At 46.3% G+C, this 14,928-nt stretch overlaps 1 protein-coding gene across 1 annotated transcript in view; it reads right to left on the reverse strand.

The window, feature by feature from the left end:
- Positions 1 to 14,928, reverse strand: part of dpysl5b (dihydropyrimidinase like 5b) — a 35,901-nt gene that overhangs the window by 5,488 nt on the left and 15,485 nt on the right. The window contains exons 4-10 of the mRNA XM_079525549.1: positions 10,845 to 11,003; positions 6,944 to 7,123; positions 6,143 to 6,211; positions 6,018 to 6,062; positions 4,903 to 4,978; positions 4,075 to 4,231; positions 1,190 to 1,331 (exon numbers count right to left, since the gene is read on the reverse strand). Coding sequence (XP_079381675.1) covers positions 1,190 to 1,331; positions 4,075 to 4,231; positions 4,903 to 4,978; positions 6,018 to 6,062; positions 6,143 to 6,211; positions 6,944 to 7,123; positions 10,845 to 11,003 — 828 coding nt within the window. The remainder of the gene's footprint in view (positions 1 to 1,189; positions 1,332 to 4,074; positions 4,232 to 4,902; positions 4,979 to 6,017; positions 6,063 to 6,142; positions 6,212 to 6,943; positions 7,124 to 10,844; positions 11,004 to 14,928) is intronic.

Below are 14,928 nucleotides of genomic sequence, written 5' to 3' on the forward strand. Positions count from 1 at the left end.
GCACATCGAAAAGCAAGTGATTAGAAAAGAAACTGTGATATGTCTTCTTTTATATTCCTGAACTGATTATATGACAGAGGTCTCAATGGTTCATAAATAATGTTTGGTATGAGCTGGTCCAGCTTGCTCCATTCACTGCTTTGTACTTCCGGTGCAAGATTTGGCTCCCATGAAAGTGTCATGGCGCAGCACAGTCACGTGACTATGACCTTTCCTTCTCTAAATGTCCTTGGTCCCAACCATGTGGCAGCTCTGTGAACTAGCTGATGACTGCCATCTGCAGGAGGTCCTTGTCATGGTGATCTGCAGATAACTGAAGCAAGAACCAGCCTGCTTCCAGGGTTCGGCAATCGCCCCTGGCAACCAGGCCGCTCTTATCCCTCCAATGAGACACTTTCCAAAATATGAGTTTACTCCACACTGCACATGTAGCAGGATCTGCTTGACGCACCCTGTGTCTCCCTGTACTTGTGAGCCACCTCCTGACCACAACCATCTGCCAGCGGTTGGAGCAGGCACAGCAGCATCATGGGCACAGCCAGGGAGTTGCTGGGCCTGTCTACAGGAAGCTGCGGTCGGCCCAGGCCAGGCCTGACGGGTCCACTTGAACCCAGTGGATAAACTGGGGTGCACACGCAGATCCGACACACAAAAGGTCCGACATGCGGAAACAACGGTCGGACATGCGGTCGAACATGTGCTTGCGGTTAGGGTTAGATTAGGGTTTGAGGTAGGTTGTCTAATGACAGTTCGGACCAATAGTATGTCGGAACTAAAGCCTGTACCCGGATAAACTGGTCCATCATCTGCTCAGTTTCCAACTATCCCCAGTGATACCGCTCAGTTAATCCAAAACCATGAAATAGAAACACTCACTGGATTTTAACAGCTTTCCCGTCTCCTGTTAAACAGAACACTTCCGCAAGGCTTCCATAGCACTTCTGCGCACACGAGCAAACCGCTTTAGGAAAGCTCCACCTAACCTAGCAGCCTCAATAATCTCAAGCTTGTGAAAGTACTCCATGGTTCTATACAAACCCTGTAGCCAGACATACTTCAGTTCATCATAAATATTTCAATCTCTCTCAATGCAAGTGTGTGTGTGTGCGTGCGTGCGTGCGTGCGTGCGTGCGTGCGTGCGTGCGTGCGTGCGTGTGTGCGTGCGTGAGTATGATGTGTGTGTACTTACAACACCCCTCTCCCAGATGACACTCATTCTGTCCTGGACCCCTGCCACTCCATGGGGGATTTTGGTGAAGTCCTCCTTACCCAGAGCTCTCTGCTTGGTGCCAAAGGGCCGGTGCTCTGAGGCCACCACACTCAGCGTGTCACTGAAAACATTACAGAGCACATGATGGAGGAGATTTTTACACAGAGACTGTAAGAGGCTGGCCATATATTAAGAGGGTCATTGGGCAAATTTGGAGTTATACATTCGAGCCACACCATTCCCATTTGGATCCTAAGATCCACGGTCCATGGAGATCAACGGATAATTAAAATAATAATAATCAAATGCACCTCAATCATAGTGCCACAAGAAAACACCAAATGAACACCAAATGGACCCAGAAAGGTCTCACAGTTACAAATTAATAATCTGCATTACATTTATGTTTATGTTGTCTCGGCTATGAAGCATTTCACTAGTAAGAAACCACACCACTGTTCAAGATTAGTAGTATTTATTTGCACAAATGAGATGTGGGTGTAATGATGAGGAGCCCGGGGAGGGCGAGACTTAGGATGGGGACGTAGTCTCGAGAGCTTGACGACCGACCTGCTCGCCCGGGAGCGGTCGGTCGCCTCTGCTCGGACGCTGCCCCCCCGGGGGCTCCTAGGAGAAGGAGAGAGAGAGAAGTGTTAGCGGGGCAATGCTGAGGATGGAGGGGGTTAGTTGGGGAGGAGGGGGGGGGAATTTGACAGCGCGAGGCGGTATCAAACAGGTAAGTAATGATGTGAGGTGTGTATTTATGCTGTGGGTAATGTTACGTGATTGGCTGTGCGGCCGTGGAGGCGCAGGTGGACTCGACGAGGAGATATGGGATGGGAGTGATTAGGTTGAGCAGTGGGTGGTATCCACTCCTGAATCTACGTTGAACACAACTACATATAAAAGCGTGATATCTACGCCTCTTCAGGCGCCTCCCTAGGGAGGTCCTCGACGCACGTCCCACTGGGGCAGACCAAGGCGCAGTTGGAGGAAACACATCGACTCACTGGCCTTGGAACGTCTCGGAATCCCCCAGGAGGAAGTCACTAATGTTGCTCTGGAGAGGGAAGTCTGGAGCACTCTGGTGGAGCTGTTGCCCCCGCGACCAGACTACGGATAAGCGGTTGAAGATGGATGGATGGATCTACGCATGCTGTCAGATCCTGAATGATCACATATCTGCTGGGGCACCGTGTCCCAAATGCCACATTGATTGTGTTTCACAACTCGGTTGATTTGTGAGGTTCGTCGCCAAGCACAATATAGATATTTATATTGTGCATGGCCCATGCACAATATAAATATTTATCGGCGATGGCATGACTGTCAGATTTGAGCTGACTCAATAGTCTGAGCAGCAGTAGCGATGTAGTGTAGTGGCACGCATCAGCTGTCATGTGTGTGTGGTTCCAGATGCGAGTGTAAGAGGAAGAAATAGAGTCCGCAACACTGGTAGAAAAAACTCAGCTCCACTGGTTTATTGATTCAACGTTTCGATCACTGAGATCTTCTTCAGGAATAGTGTGACAGGGAATGGGTGTGCACCTTTATACAGGAAGGGTACAACTGATTGGCTATAACGATGGGTGACTAATGCCACCTAAGCCCAAACCAATTATCCAATTTCCAATATCACAATAATAATAAACATGACAGGTTTAAATATACAAAACTACAAGGTACAGAATGTATACACAATATGCAATATTTAAGCACAAGAATACACAAATATTGCATATTGTGTATACATTCTGTACCTTGTACCTTGATTGTTGTGAAATTGGGAGGGAAAGGTTGCTGCCCATCACTGCAGACACTAGGGGTTTGAGTGCACCTTGACAATTTGATGGAATGATCAGTAGGCTGCCCTGAAGAGATGATTATGTTTTTGGCTGGAAAAGTCAAAGGTCAAGTTCACAATCGAGAGACTACAGAGATGTTGGTCTGGGCAGGGTCTTCACCCTTAGGTGCATGTTATGTTTATGTTCACCAGCTCAGTGGGACTGGGACTGGGAGGTTTCTGGTCGGGGTTCGATCCCCAGCCGGGTCATACCAAAGACTGGGAAAAATGGGACCCAGTGCCATAGATGTCAAAAAATCACACCCGTGTGAACTGAGTGGTGTAAGGCCTGTCTGACGTAATGAAATCATGTCTGACGTAATGAAATCACACCCGGGTGAACAGGGTGAACATAGCAACCATGCTCATTTTTTCTGCACAACAAAGCCAGTTGTAGGAGTGGTTTACACCACTCAAAAAAATATAGATGCCTCATTGGTCGCTGCAGTTTGTTGGAGCGACCTGTCTCCAACGGGAGGAGGAAGTCAAGCTGAAGGAATGCTGCGTCGCTGCCACAAAAGTGACTACTGGCCAATTACAGCACGTCTTTTCCGGGACTTCCGTTTACATTGCCAAAGCAAGTGGTGCTGGGAAAGAGGGAGTCACGCCTCTGATTGGCCTACCGAACGTCTCCTTACGTTACGTACCCGGAAGCTTGGCAGGCTTCTGCTTTGCTTCCGCTATGCTTTGCAAGGAATCTCGGGAAAGCTTGCCTCCATGTTGCCTTCCCTTGAGAAGAGGCTCCTTTATATGTCTATGCCCAGTGCCTCCCTGTTTGGCACTCAGCATCAGTTAGATTCTAGAACTCAGTTAGATTGGGGGTAAATCCCTGCGACATACTAGCGTCATGTCCAGGGGGTGTACTTGTACATCAAAAACAGGAGATAGACTCCTGCCCTATGGGCCTCACGGCTCTGCGTGGCTTACTTATTATGATGTTTATGTTTGGGTGTTTCAGTACATAAATACATACTGTAATGAATAAACATGTACATGTGTCTTTGCAGTGTGCAGGACATACTTGCCCAGTAGGCCCATGAGGTAGCTGGGAGTGTTGGGGTCGAGGCGGAGTGGAGGGACAATGACATGGGCCGCAGCGTGAGCCCAGTCCTGGTGGTAATAACTCATGCCATTCAACGAGGCATGGGCCACTGTGGTCTCTGCATGGACCACTTTACCTGTGACCGGAGAGAACCGGAAAACATGGAAGGATAGAGGGAAGAGAGGAAGGCACAATGGAGAAGGAAGGGGTGGAGTAGGAGAGAACGAAGGATGGAAGATGCAAGAAGAGAACAAGGAAAATAGAGAGATTTGAGTTGCATCTGGGCTTATCTTCTTAGCAATTACTCTATTGATTACTTTTACAATTAATCTATAAGTGAAGGGTTTTTTGGGGTTGTTGGTTTTAGTTTTTTACCGATGGAGTGCCGTAATCTTTTTACTTTTTCTGTTTTGTATGTGTCTATGGAGTTAATATTACTCTAACAGACCCCCAGGTGTGGTTAGAATATTCAAATAATGTCTTCCCTGTGTATCTTTGGTTTCTTCCTGAAAGCTGAAAGCCTTTGAGTCAAAAGGCCCAATCAGAAATACACCACGTTAGTGAAATCATCCCCTCCCTATAACCCCTCCCCCATTATCATACAACAACAGCTGCGAGGCTGCGAGGCTTAAGTTCAGGTGGGTGGTGCTAAGGTGAAATTATCATCATCATTGTAGAATTACTGTTTGCCACTACATCATCATCATCATCATCATCATCATCATCATCATCATCATCATCATCATCATCATCATCATCATCATCATCATCCCCACGATGAGCTTTTCTCTGACTCACCCTACTCACCCTGCATCTTTGCAGCAGCGATCATGTCTCCAGCAGCCATACTGGATACATTCACCAGGTAGATCGGGCAATGGGCCTGCAATCATTTGAATGTAACTTTATTACTGCCGCTAGGTGGTAGCATAAGCACACCTAACGAATGAATTTAACGTTATTACTGCCACTAGGTGGTAGCATAAGCACACCTAACGAATTAATTTAACTTTATTACTGCCGCTAGGTGGTAGCATAAGCACACCTAACGAATTAATTTAACTTTATTACTGCCACTAGGTGGTAGCATAAGCACACCTAACGAATTAATTTAACTTTATTACTGCCACTAGGTGGTAGCATAAGCACACCTAACGAATGCCACTCGTCCGCTCTCACTCTACGCTCCTTGTTTCATATCCGGGTTATTCAGGGAGGTGGGGGCTGTTGTGAGCACAGTCATCGTTAGCCGTAGGTCATACCCCTTAGCTATCATTACAAACAGTTACATGTGCTCAGCGATGCGATACAAACTCACAAATGATTCACGATCGCCGGGATGCGCGACGGCTGACCATGGACAGCGCTTGAAGCTTTAGAGATACAGCGCTTTGAAAATCCTGTTATAATGGAGGCTCAATGGAGCTGGATTTAAAAATCCCATAGCTGGTGGGGACGGAGGCTCTCCATAGTAACCGGAGCAATGCTAAAAGGTAAATTGACGGTCGCCGCTTTCATATATGGAGTATACGGTTGTCCACGAACATGTACGTAGTTAGCACCTTTAGTACCTTTAGCTTTTGCTATGATTATAAACGTAGAAAGCAGAGAAAAAGTTAAAATTCAAGTTTGATATTAGCCACATAAACCCCATTCAAAAAAATGTAATTAAATAAAAGCTAATTTACATATGATCTTGTAGAGTCAGAGTGGTAATTTTTTAAACATTCCGCCTACTGCATGTTACCGCATACCTTACCTTGTTTACTGCATAAATTAAAAGCCACGCGATAAAAGAAACATTGAAATTTGCTCACTTCCGGGTTTTAGAAATTCAAACTGCATGTCACACTATATGGCAAAAGAATCACGTGGCCATAGACTGATTGGCTGTTTAAAACCAACACCGGGTGCACACTTACCCTGTTGGCGATGGTGACAGCTCTGTGAGTGGCCTCTGACTCCAGCTGTTGACGGGACGAAGACAGAGATATAAATACATCGTACAGCTTGTAGAATATATTTCACATCTCAAAAATGTCTTCACCTCCTCCGGTCGACTGATCTCAATTCCCTCTGGTCCACTGATGCCCAAATCAAGAGCTTCTTTGGCTCCCTGAGAACACAGACAAAAATTGTACAAAGTTGTTATTCACTGTTAACTTCAACTATTGCAAAGTCCCTCAAGACAGAAAATTCCCTCCCACAATTTTCAAATGGTTCCATCTACCTAAAAAACCTCTGACAGCGAGTAGAAAATAAAATGGATGCTACATAATTTCCCCACTTCCGTTTCGCCTGTGCAGTCAAGTAAATCCTGTATGTCCTACTGGAAACTGAAAATTAGTTGAAGCCTATCTAGATGGTTGCTTAGCAGAAATGGGAAATCAAAAATATGTTTTTACCCATTTTGGGCGGGAACCCCTTTTGGTGTTAGCATTATGTTATGCTTTAGCTATTGAAAAATAGCAGATCTACAAGCTCATAGTGCGCCACCGAGTGGCGCGCTACGAGCTTGTAGGTCTGCTATTTTTGAAAAATCGAAGAACGACTGACACAGAAACATAGCTTTTTCAGAAAACTGTCAGGATGTAGAAGACATTTTTAGAATCTGATCTCAGGTCAAAATGTTTTAAAGATATTTTTCATGAACATTTCATGATTGTGAGAACACCCTTCCGGTGTGAAGAGCAGATGACAGCTTCCTGTTCTTTTACCGTGCAGAAACAGATTCAAAAGACTGTGGAATAGTCTGGCTTGAGAGACAAACTATTGCACAACCCAGGTTGTCGCAGAACAATAAATAAACAATGTGTGCATGAGTGCAAGCACAGTTATGTGAGTATACCTCTGCGACCAGCTCGCCATTCTCAGCATGGACGCGTGCGATAGCCCCGATGTCCTTGCAGGTCTGCAGCGTCTGGTACAGCTCACAGTCCTTCAGCATCATGGTGTCTCTGTAGGCCATGGACATCTGGAAGGAGTTCACCCCATGCTCCCTCACCAGAGTCTCCATCTCATTACGCACCTGAAGTTCAGCAGGACAGAGAGTTCGTTGTTTGGGTTACCCCAGACTGTGGTCTATACTTGGCCCCCCTCATTTTGTTTGGGTTACCCCAGACTGTGGTCTATACTTGGCCCGCCTCATTTTGTTTGGGTTACCCCAGACTGTGGTCTATACTTGGCCCCCCTCATTTTGTTTGGGTTACCCCAGACTGTGGTCTATACTTGGCCCCCCTCATTTTCTCCCTCAACAGCAAATGACTTTGCCGAAAATATCCGATGTACAAGCTCACAACGCGTTGCGAGAGTATACATTGGCTATGTTTGATGAATGTTCCTCTTATCCGACGACCCATCATCAGGTGTTGTAGCGGTAAGGGAGAGAGGGGATAATTGGCCAAAGGCCAGTGTGCAGTGAACAGAGGCAAAAGGTGTGTGTGTGTGTGTGTGTGTGTGTGTGTGTGTGTGTGTGTGTGTGTGTGCTGTGTGTGTGTGTACATACTGTGCGTGCGTGCGTATGTGTGTGCGTGTGTGTGTGCGTACATACTGTGCGTGCGTGCGTGCATGCGTGCGTGCGTGCGTGCGTGCGTGCGTGCGTGCGTGCGTGCGTGCGTGCATGTGTCCGCCCGCGCGTGTGTGTGTGATATAGGGCATGAAATGAGCTTGGAGAGCAGCCAGCTGATGATAGCATTCCTCTCACATTGGTGACACCCCTCACAGAGGTTTTAGCAGCACAGAACAGCTCTGGAACTCACACTAAATACAGCCAAGAGAAACGATATAGATTTTATGGTAATACTTGCATCCCATGTCTATAATGCATAATTGCATATTATAAGTATACTTATAATATGCTCATAACGCTGTATAATTATTCTCATAAATACGCATAGTGCTTTAAAACAATAAGAGGCTTTATAAGGCATTATGATTGTCTTATGAGGAACTTATACCTGTCATTTTACAGTGTTATAAGCCAATTACATTGTCTTTATACATGACCTTATAAGTCATTAAAGAATGCTTTATAATGTGTCATCATGATATATTTTAGAGTTCTTATAATTATACAGTAAATGGTAAATGGTGCATTTATAGCGCTTTTATCCAAAGCGATTTACATTGATTGTTCATTACATTCACCCATTCACACACACATTCACACACACATTCACACACACATTCACACACCGATGCCGGAGGAAACCATGCAAGGCACCAACCTGCACATCGGGAGCAATTTGGGGTTCAGTGTCTTGCTCAAGGACACCTCGACACTAACTCTGGGGGCCCGGGACTCTACCCCTGAGCCACTGCCGCCCCGTGATACAGTGATATAAGCAGATTATAATGCATTTAAGTATGCTTACAATAGATTATAGACATAGGATGCATAGCAAGTGTTAACCACTTGAAAAAACACTGTATACTATTGTAATAAATAACGTCTAAAGGCAATACTATACTATACTATACTATACTATACTATACTATACTATACTATACTATACTATACTATACTGCAAAATTACACCACCACTCTGGCTGGTAAAATAGCACCAAATCAAAGTGGATAATAATCTATTTTCAAGGAAATTATGTGCACAAGAACAAGGCTGGCCTATTGATCACTGCCACTGGTGTCCTGATCACTAATATTTTTTAAAGGCATATACTGTATACTGCTGAGAAACTGAGTGGGCTTTATAAGTACAGTAAATCACTCTAGTGTCTGCCCTGAGACTGGGAGGTCGGGGTTCGATCCCCAGCCGGATCATACCAAAGACTCTGAAAAATGGGACCTGGTGCCTCCCTGCTTGGCACTCAGTATCAAGGGTTGGATTGGAGTAAGACCCTGCGACATACTAGCGTCATGTCCAGGGGGTGTACTTCTGTACATCATGTCCAGGGGGTGTACTTGTACATCATGTCCAGGGGGTGTACTTGTACATCATGTCCAGGGGGTGTACTTGTACATCATGTCCAGGGGGTGTACTTGTACATCATGTCCAGGGGGTGTACTTTTACATCAAGCTGCCTCCCGCTACAGAAACACGAGATAGGCTCCAGCTCTAGGGCTCACGGCAATGCTTACATACTTACAGTAGATCACATCTAAGTGCATAAATACTAAATACTACAGAGTAACAGTGGTGACTAGTGGTTCAAACCACTGGCTGCAGATGATGTTATGACCCCAGTCTTCACCTAATATGAACCAACCGTGACTCATAGAATCTGTCTGATGTGTTTAATGTGCATGTGTGAGTTAACCTAGTTCCTACAATGATTAATCTAGGTCATTACACATATTACTCATAAAAGAAAAGGCTGTTTCATTATGAATCTGCAGAGGACAAAGGAATAAATTGAGGAGGACCAAGTTAACAGAGCATTATATAGCATTATATAGCATCACAACTTCATTCAAAGTGCTTTACAGTGTGTATTCACTAATCACACATTCACAAACCATGGCAACCATGCAAGGCATGCCACACAAGGCAGCAATGTGCTCATTGGGAGCAGTAAAGAGGTTAAATGTATTTTTTCCATGTATGTATGCACCTACAACTGCCAGTTGTTCTGTTTGCTGCTGTCTAGTATGGGACTAGCTCTTTACCTGCAGAAGGTGGTTCAGCGCATAATGACAGCAGGTGTTTGAGTAAACAGAGGAAAAAGGATTCTGAAGGAGGACAAACATCACCCCAACATACTTGAAATGAAATGAAATGAAATGAAATCTATATTTACCCAGGGTATCTGGGCTAAGCTCAAGAACTTGTTTCCAGCCAGGCCCTGCTCATAGAACACATTTCATCGTAGTGGTTGATGCCTTGTTCAAGGGCATTTCAGCGGTGGTAATTTTAACGTGTCGGACGGCTGGTTCGAACTGGGAACCTTCCGGTATCTAGACCGCGCCGCTATCCGTTCGGCCACCGCTGCCACTTTGTATGCCGATACGGACAGGCAAGCCTGAAGTGTGTCAAAGCTCTGCATGGGCTCAAAACTCTATGTCTGAGCCCTGAACAAGGACAAAACAATAAACACTGTTGCTATCTGACTTTCTTAACCCGTATATCTGTATAATCCTGTATAATCATTTTTTGTATTAGTACTAGTATTATATCCACAATTATGTGATATTCTGAATCCTGAATCTTGAGGCAGGCCCACTCCGGTTACTGTCTACCCTGTGCACAGTGCCACAGTGTCTCCTGTGCACAGCGCCACAGTGTCTCCTGTGCACAGCGCCACAGTGTCTCCTGTGCACAGCGCCAGTGTCTCCTGTGCACAGCGCCACAGTGTCTCCTGTGCACAGCGCCAGTGTCTCCTGTGCACAGCGCCACAGTGTCTCCTGTGCACAGCGCCAGTGTCTCCTGTGCACAGCGCCACAGTGTCTCCTGTGCACAGCGCCAGTGTCTCCTGTGCACAGCGCCACAGTGTCTCCTGTGCACAGCGCCAGTGTCTCCTGTGCACAGCGCCACAGTGTCTCCTGTGCACAGCGCCAGTGTCTCCTGTGCACAGCGCCAGTGTCTCCTGTGCACAGCGCCACAGTGTCTCCTGTGCACAGCGCCACAGTGTCTCCTGTGCACAGCGCCAGTGTCTCCTGTGCACAGCGCCAGTGTCTCCTGTGCACAGCGCCACAGTGTCTCCTGTGCTTTGTGGTCATGTGTGGCTCTGCCTTACCTTGGGTCCCCACCAGGTCACCCCCACATGCAGAGCGTAGTGTGGCTTTGCCTTACCTTGGGTCCCCACCAGGTCACCCCCACATGCAGAGCGTAGTCGCAGCAGGCCTTGGCATCAGCCATGGCGCGGCAATGTTCATAGGCGTCCACCAGGGAGCAGTGCTGCTCAGGCAGGACAAGGGACACTACCATGGTAGTACCACCCATCAGAGCCGCCTGGAGAGGAGAGACAAGAGAGAGAGAGAGAGAGAGGAAAAGAGGGGGGACAGAATGATTGATTATTAGAGAACAGAATAGAAAGAAGGGGGTGTGCACTTGTGTGTGTGTGTGTGTGTGTGTGTGTGTGTGTGTATAGCATCCAAATGAGACCTGCAAGGATTGTGTGATTGTGGCCACGGTCAGGAGAACCACTAGCGTTCATGTTGACACATATTGAATGATACATCTTGCCCTCTCAGCACGCCCCACCCCTCCAGTCTCTATACAAAGCCTACACGACCACTAGAAATACGGGCGCAATACTAATCGATTTAATTGATTATTAAAACATTATTGATTGTAAATTAATATAATTGAATTATCTGTATTGCTTTGTATTATTATACAGTATCAAGAATAGCAGATCTACAAATAGCAGATATACAGTATGCATAAGTATAAGCTTGTGTGATTAATCAGACTAATTGTTTGTCTATTCGTTGATACATTATACACGCACGCACGCACGCACACGCACACGCACACGCACACGCACACACACACACACACACACACACACACACACACACACACACACACACACTTCTCCATTATTCAATTGCATTTCACACTGTACACAACCAGCAAATAGTATACAGTACAAGGGCAACAGTCAACAGTATACACACATCTGCATACGTTTCCTATGTATGCCGATTCAACATCATGACATACAGGGTAGCTACAACACAGGGAAGCGTAGTGAGTTTGTAGAAGTGCCCTGGTCCACTGTACAATGGAGACCTACTATGCACACAGCACACCGTTTTACAGTATGAAATATCATATGTTACCAATGTCACAAGACAGACAGAATAACTTAAGCTGCAACTTGGCATCATTTGCAAAGATGGGGTTGATTTGCATTCGATTTTCCATGCTGACCATAGATGATCACAAGCAAGGGAGGAGGAAGGAATGCAAGAATGAACATAGGATTAAAGGAAAATGGCGTCAGGAAAGTTTGGAGGAGGGAGGGAGGATGGGACAGAAGAGACAAGAAAAATGTCTAAATAGATCTCAGATAGATTTAAAAGCTCACATCACATTGCATCACGACATGGTGTGAACTTCTAGAGTGGATATTTCACTGCAACAGGCACCGACCTACTTGGGAACGATGCAAGTTATAGGAATGCATGGATTCAGTATTATGGAGATCCCTGCTGCCATCAGTATACTGTATGCCGATATTGACATCACTACTGATATGCCCGTATATGGTCATATTGGTCAGATTTCTGGTTCTGGACAATCGCTTCCCTCCAGTCACTGCACTCGTGCCTGGTCCTCTGCAATAATGAGTATGAGTTTGAAGTCCATTGGTCGGACAGTTCTTGAGATATGCGAAAGGACAGATATGCACACATTTTCACTATTTAAAGTTAGATTTATAGAAAGGCACTAAGGACACTAAGCCATGAGCCGGAGATGATCTATGGGAGAATCTTCCGATCATGAGCCGCTGAGACATGGATGGAGGATCATAGAGGGAGTGAGGAGAGGGACGGAGAGGAGGAAGACAGTGAGGTAAAATGGACGAAGAGGGAGGGAGTGGTTGAGGTGCCTCTACTCGGCTTTAGACAAATGGTAGATGGCACTTGCGTGTAACCATGACTACTGCTCATCCATGCCTACCTTACCTCCCAAGCCTCCTATTTCTCCCTCGATCTCTCTCCCTCTCTATAAAATCACACAACAGTCACAATTTACAAGACATTGCATTTAGAATAAATTGAGAGGAGAAACAGTTTACGCTTTTTTGTAGAATGTAACGACGGGGAGATGACTGGAGAGATTAAGAAAAGACTTGGCCTGTTTCTGCCTTATTTCATCACTTTCTCTCTCTCTCTCTCTCTCTCTCTCTCTCTCTCTCTCTGGGTTGGGTGAACATGCATTCAATTATAACAATCCACAATGTACCATATGTGAAAACACGTACAGCTTGTTTATACGTCTATACTCAAATACTGATTTGTAAGACTTTCTATTCACATTTTCGATGAAGATGTACATAATGTGCTTTCTTGCCTTCTATCTTCGGTCCATGTGTGTGCCTGTGTTGTGATGTCACTGAGACCGTGCCATTCCTCCAGACAGGGTGTTGCCTCTGTCTGTGTGCGTGCGTGCGTGCATGCGTGCGTGCGTGCGTGCGTGCGTGCGTGCGTGCGTGCGTGCGTGCGTGCGTGCGTGCGTGCGTGCGTGCGTGCGTGATTGACTATTAACTCATACAGCCAGCGAGGTCTCACGTATCTGTTTCCATAGTGACCAGACTGAATCCTCTTTTGTGCCAGCACCTACAGTCATGTGAGCAGTGTCTGTATGTATGTCTGTATATGTGAAAAATGGCAGATTATCAGTCAGGGTGTGCGTGTGTGTGCGTGTGTGTGCGCGAGCGTGTGTGTGCACACGCGTGCATGCGTGTGTGTGCATCAGTGCATGCATGTGTACATGTGTCAGGGTGTGATAGCAATGGAGAGCATGGACCCAGCTGACATGTTCTTGCCGTGATAAGAATTTACTGACTCGACTTACACCGTCTACCTGCATGTCATTGATTAAAATGTACTGCCAGGCGAAAAGTCAGAAAGCACAGAAAGACACACCAGATGAATAGTGTGAAAACAGACAGACAGACAGACAGACAGACAGACAGACAGACAGACAGAGACAGACAGACAGACAGACAGACAGACAGACAGACAGACAGACAGACAGACAGACAGACAGACAGACAGACAGACAGACAGACAGACAGACAGACAGACAGACAGACAGACAGACAGACAGACAGACAGACAGACAGGACTTCCGGCTGTGGGGACACGTCTCGACACGACCCATCCGTCTGTTTCCGTGCATGTCTCAGAGAAGACGAGATGTGAGCCTTGTGAGGCCAGACTGTGCTTTGCTGTGCCAAGCTGGAAGGAAGGAGCTGTCAGCTGCCTGGAACATCTTTCATCCACGCCGTGCCCCTTCCCTGTATCTGCAACTCTCTCTGTCTCGCTCTCCCTCTCCCTCTCTGTCTATCTCTCTAGGTTGTCAGTGAGAAGTAAGAGGCCTGGTCTTAGCATATTTATTCTTGTATGCTTGTACGCCTGTTAATATTATAGGAACGTCATCATGAGAAACATGTGAGGAAAGAGGTCTGTTGGATTGAACTGTGGTGACAGCAGCAGTATGCCTATTGGTAACAGTGGTGACAGCAGCAGTAGGCCTATTGGTAACAGTGGTGACAGCAGCAGTAGGCCTATTGGTAACAGTGGTGACAGCAGCAGTAGGCCTATTGGTAACAGTGGTGACAGCAGCAGTAGGCCTATTGGTAACAGTGGTGACAGCAGCAGTAGGCCTATTGGTAACAGTGGTGACAGCAGCAGTAGGCCTATTGGTAACAGTGGTGACAGCAGCAGTAGGCCTATTGGTAACAGTGGTGACAGCAGTAGTAGGCCTATTGGTAACAGTGGTGACAGCAGCAGTAGGCCTATTGGTAACAGTGGTGACAGCAGCAGTAGGCCTATTGGTAACAGCGGTGACAGCAGCAGTAGGCCTATTGGTAACAGTGGTGACAGCAGCAGTAGGCCTATTGGTAACAGCGGTGACAGCAGTAGCAGTATACTGGAAGAGCACAGAGGGAGAAAGCTTAGTCAAAGATTTGTTCTGTTGGAACTCGAACCCAAAGTGTTAGTGTTTTTACACTCTTAGAGTGAAATTAAACTGGATGTTGCTGTATGCAGGCTATGAAGTGAGGCCCTGTTGGGTCTGGACTGGAGACAGGAGCTCTTATACCACCATCCAATCCCCAGGCACAATAATGGTACCTTTGACTGACCTTGGTGGGTCACAGCCAGGGCAAGAATACATTTCATTAATAGTCGCATAGCAG

Source organism: Electrona antarctica, assembly GCF_951216825.1.
Source record: "Electrona antarctica genome assembly, chromosome: 17".
Taxonomy (NCBI): Eukaryota; Metazoa; Chordata; class Actinopteri; order Myctophiformes; family Myctophidae; genus Electrona; species Electrona antarctica.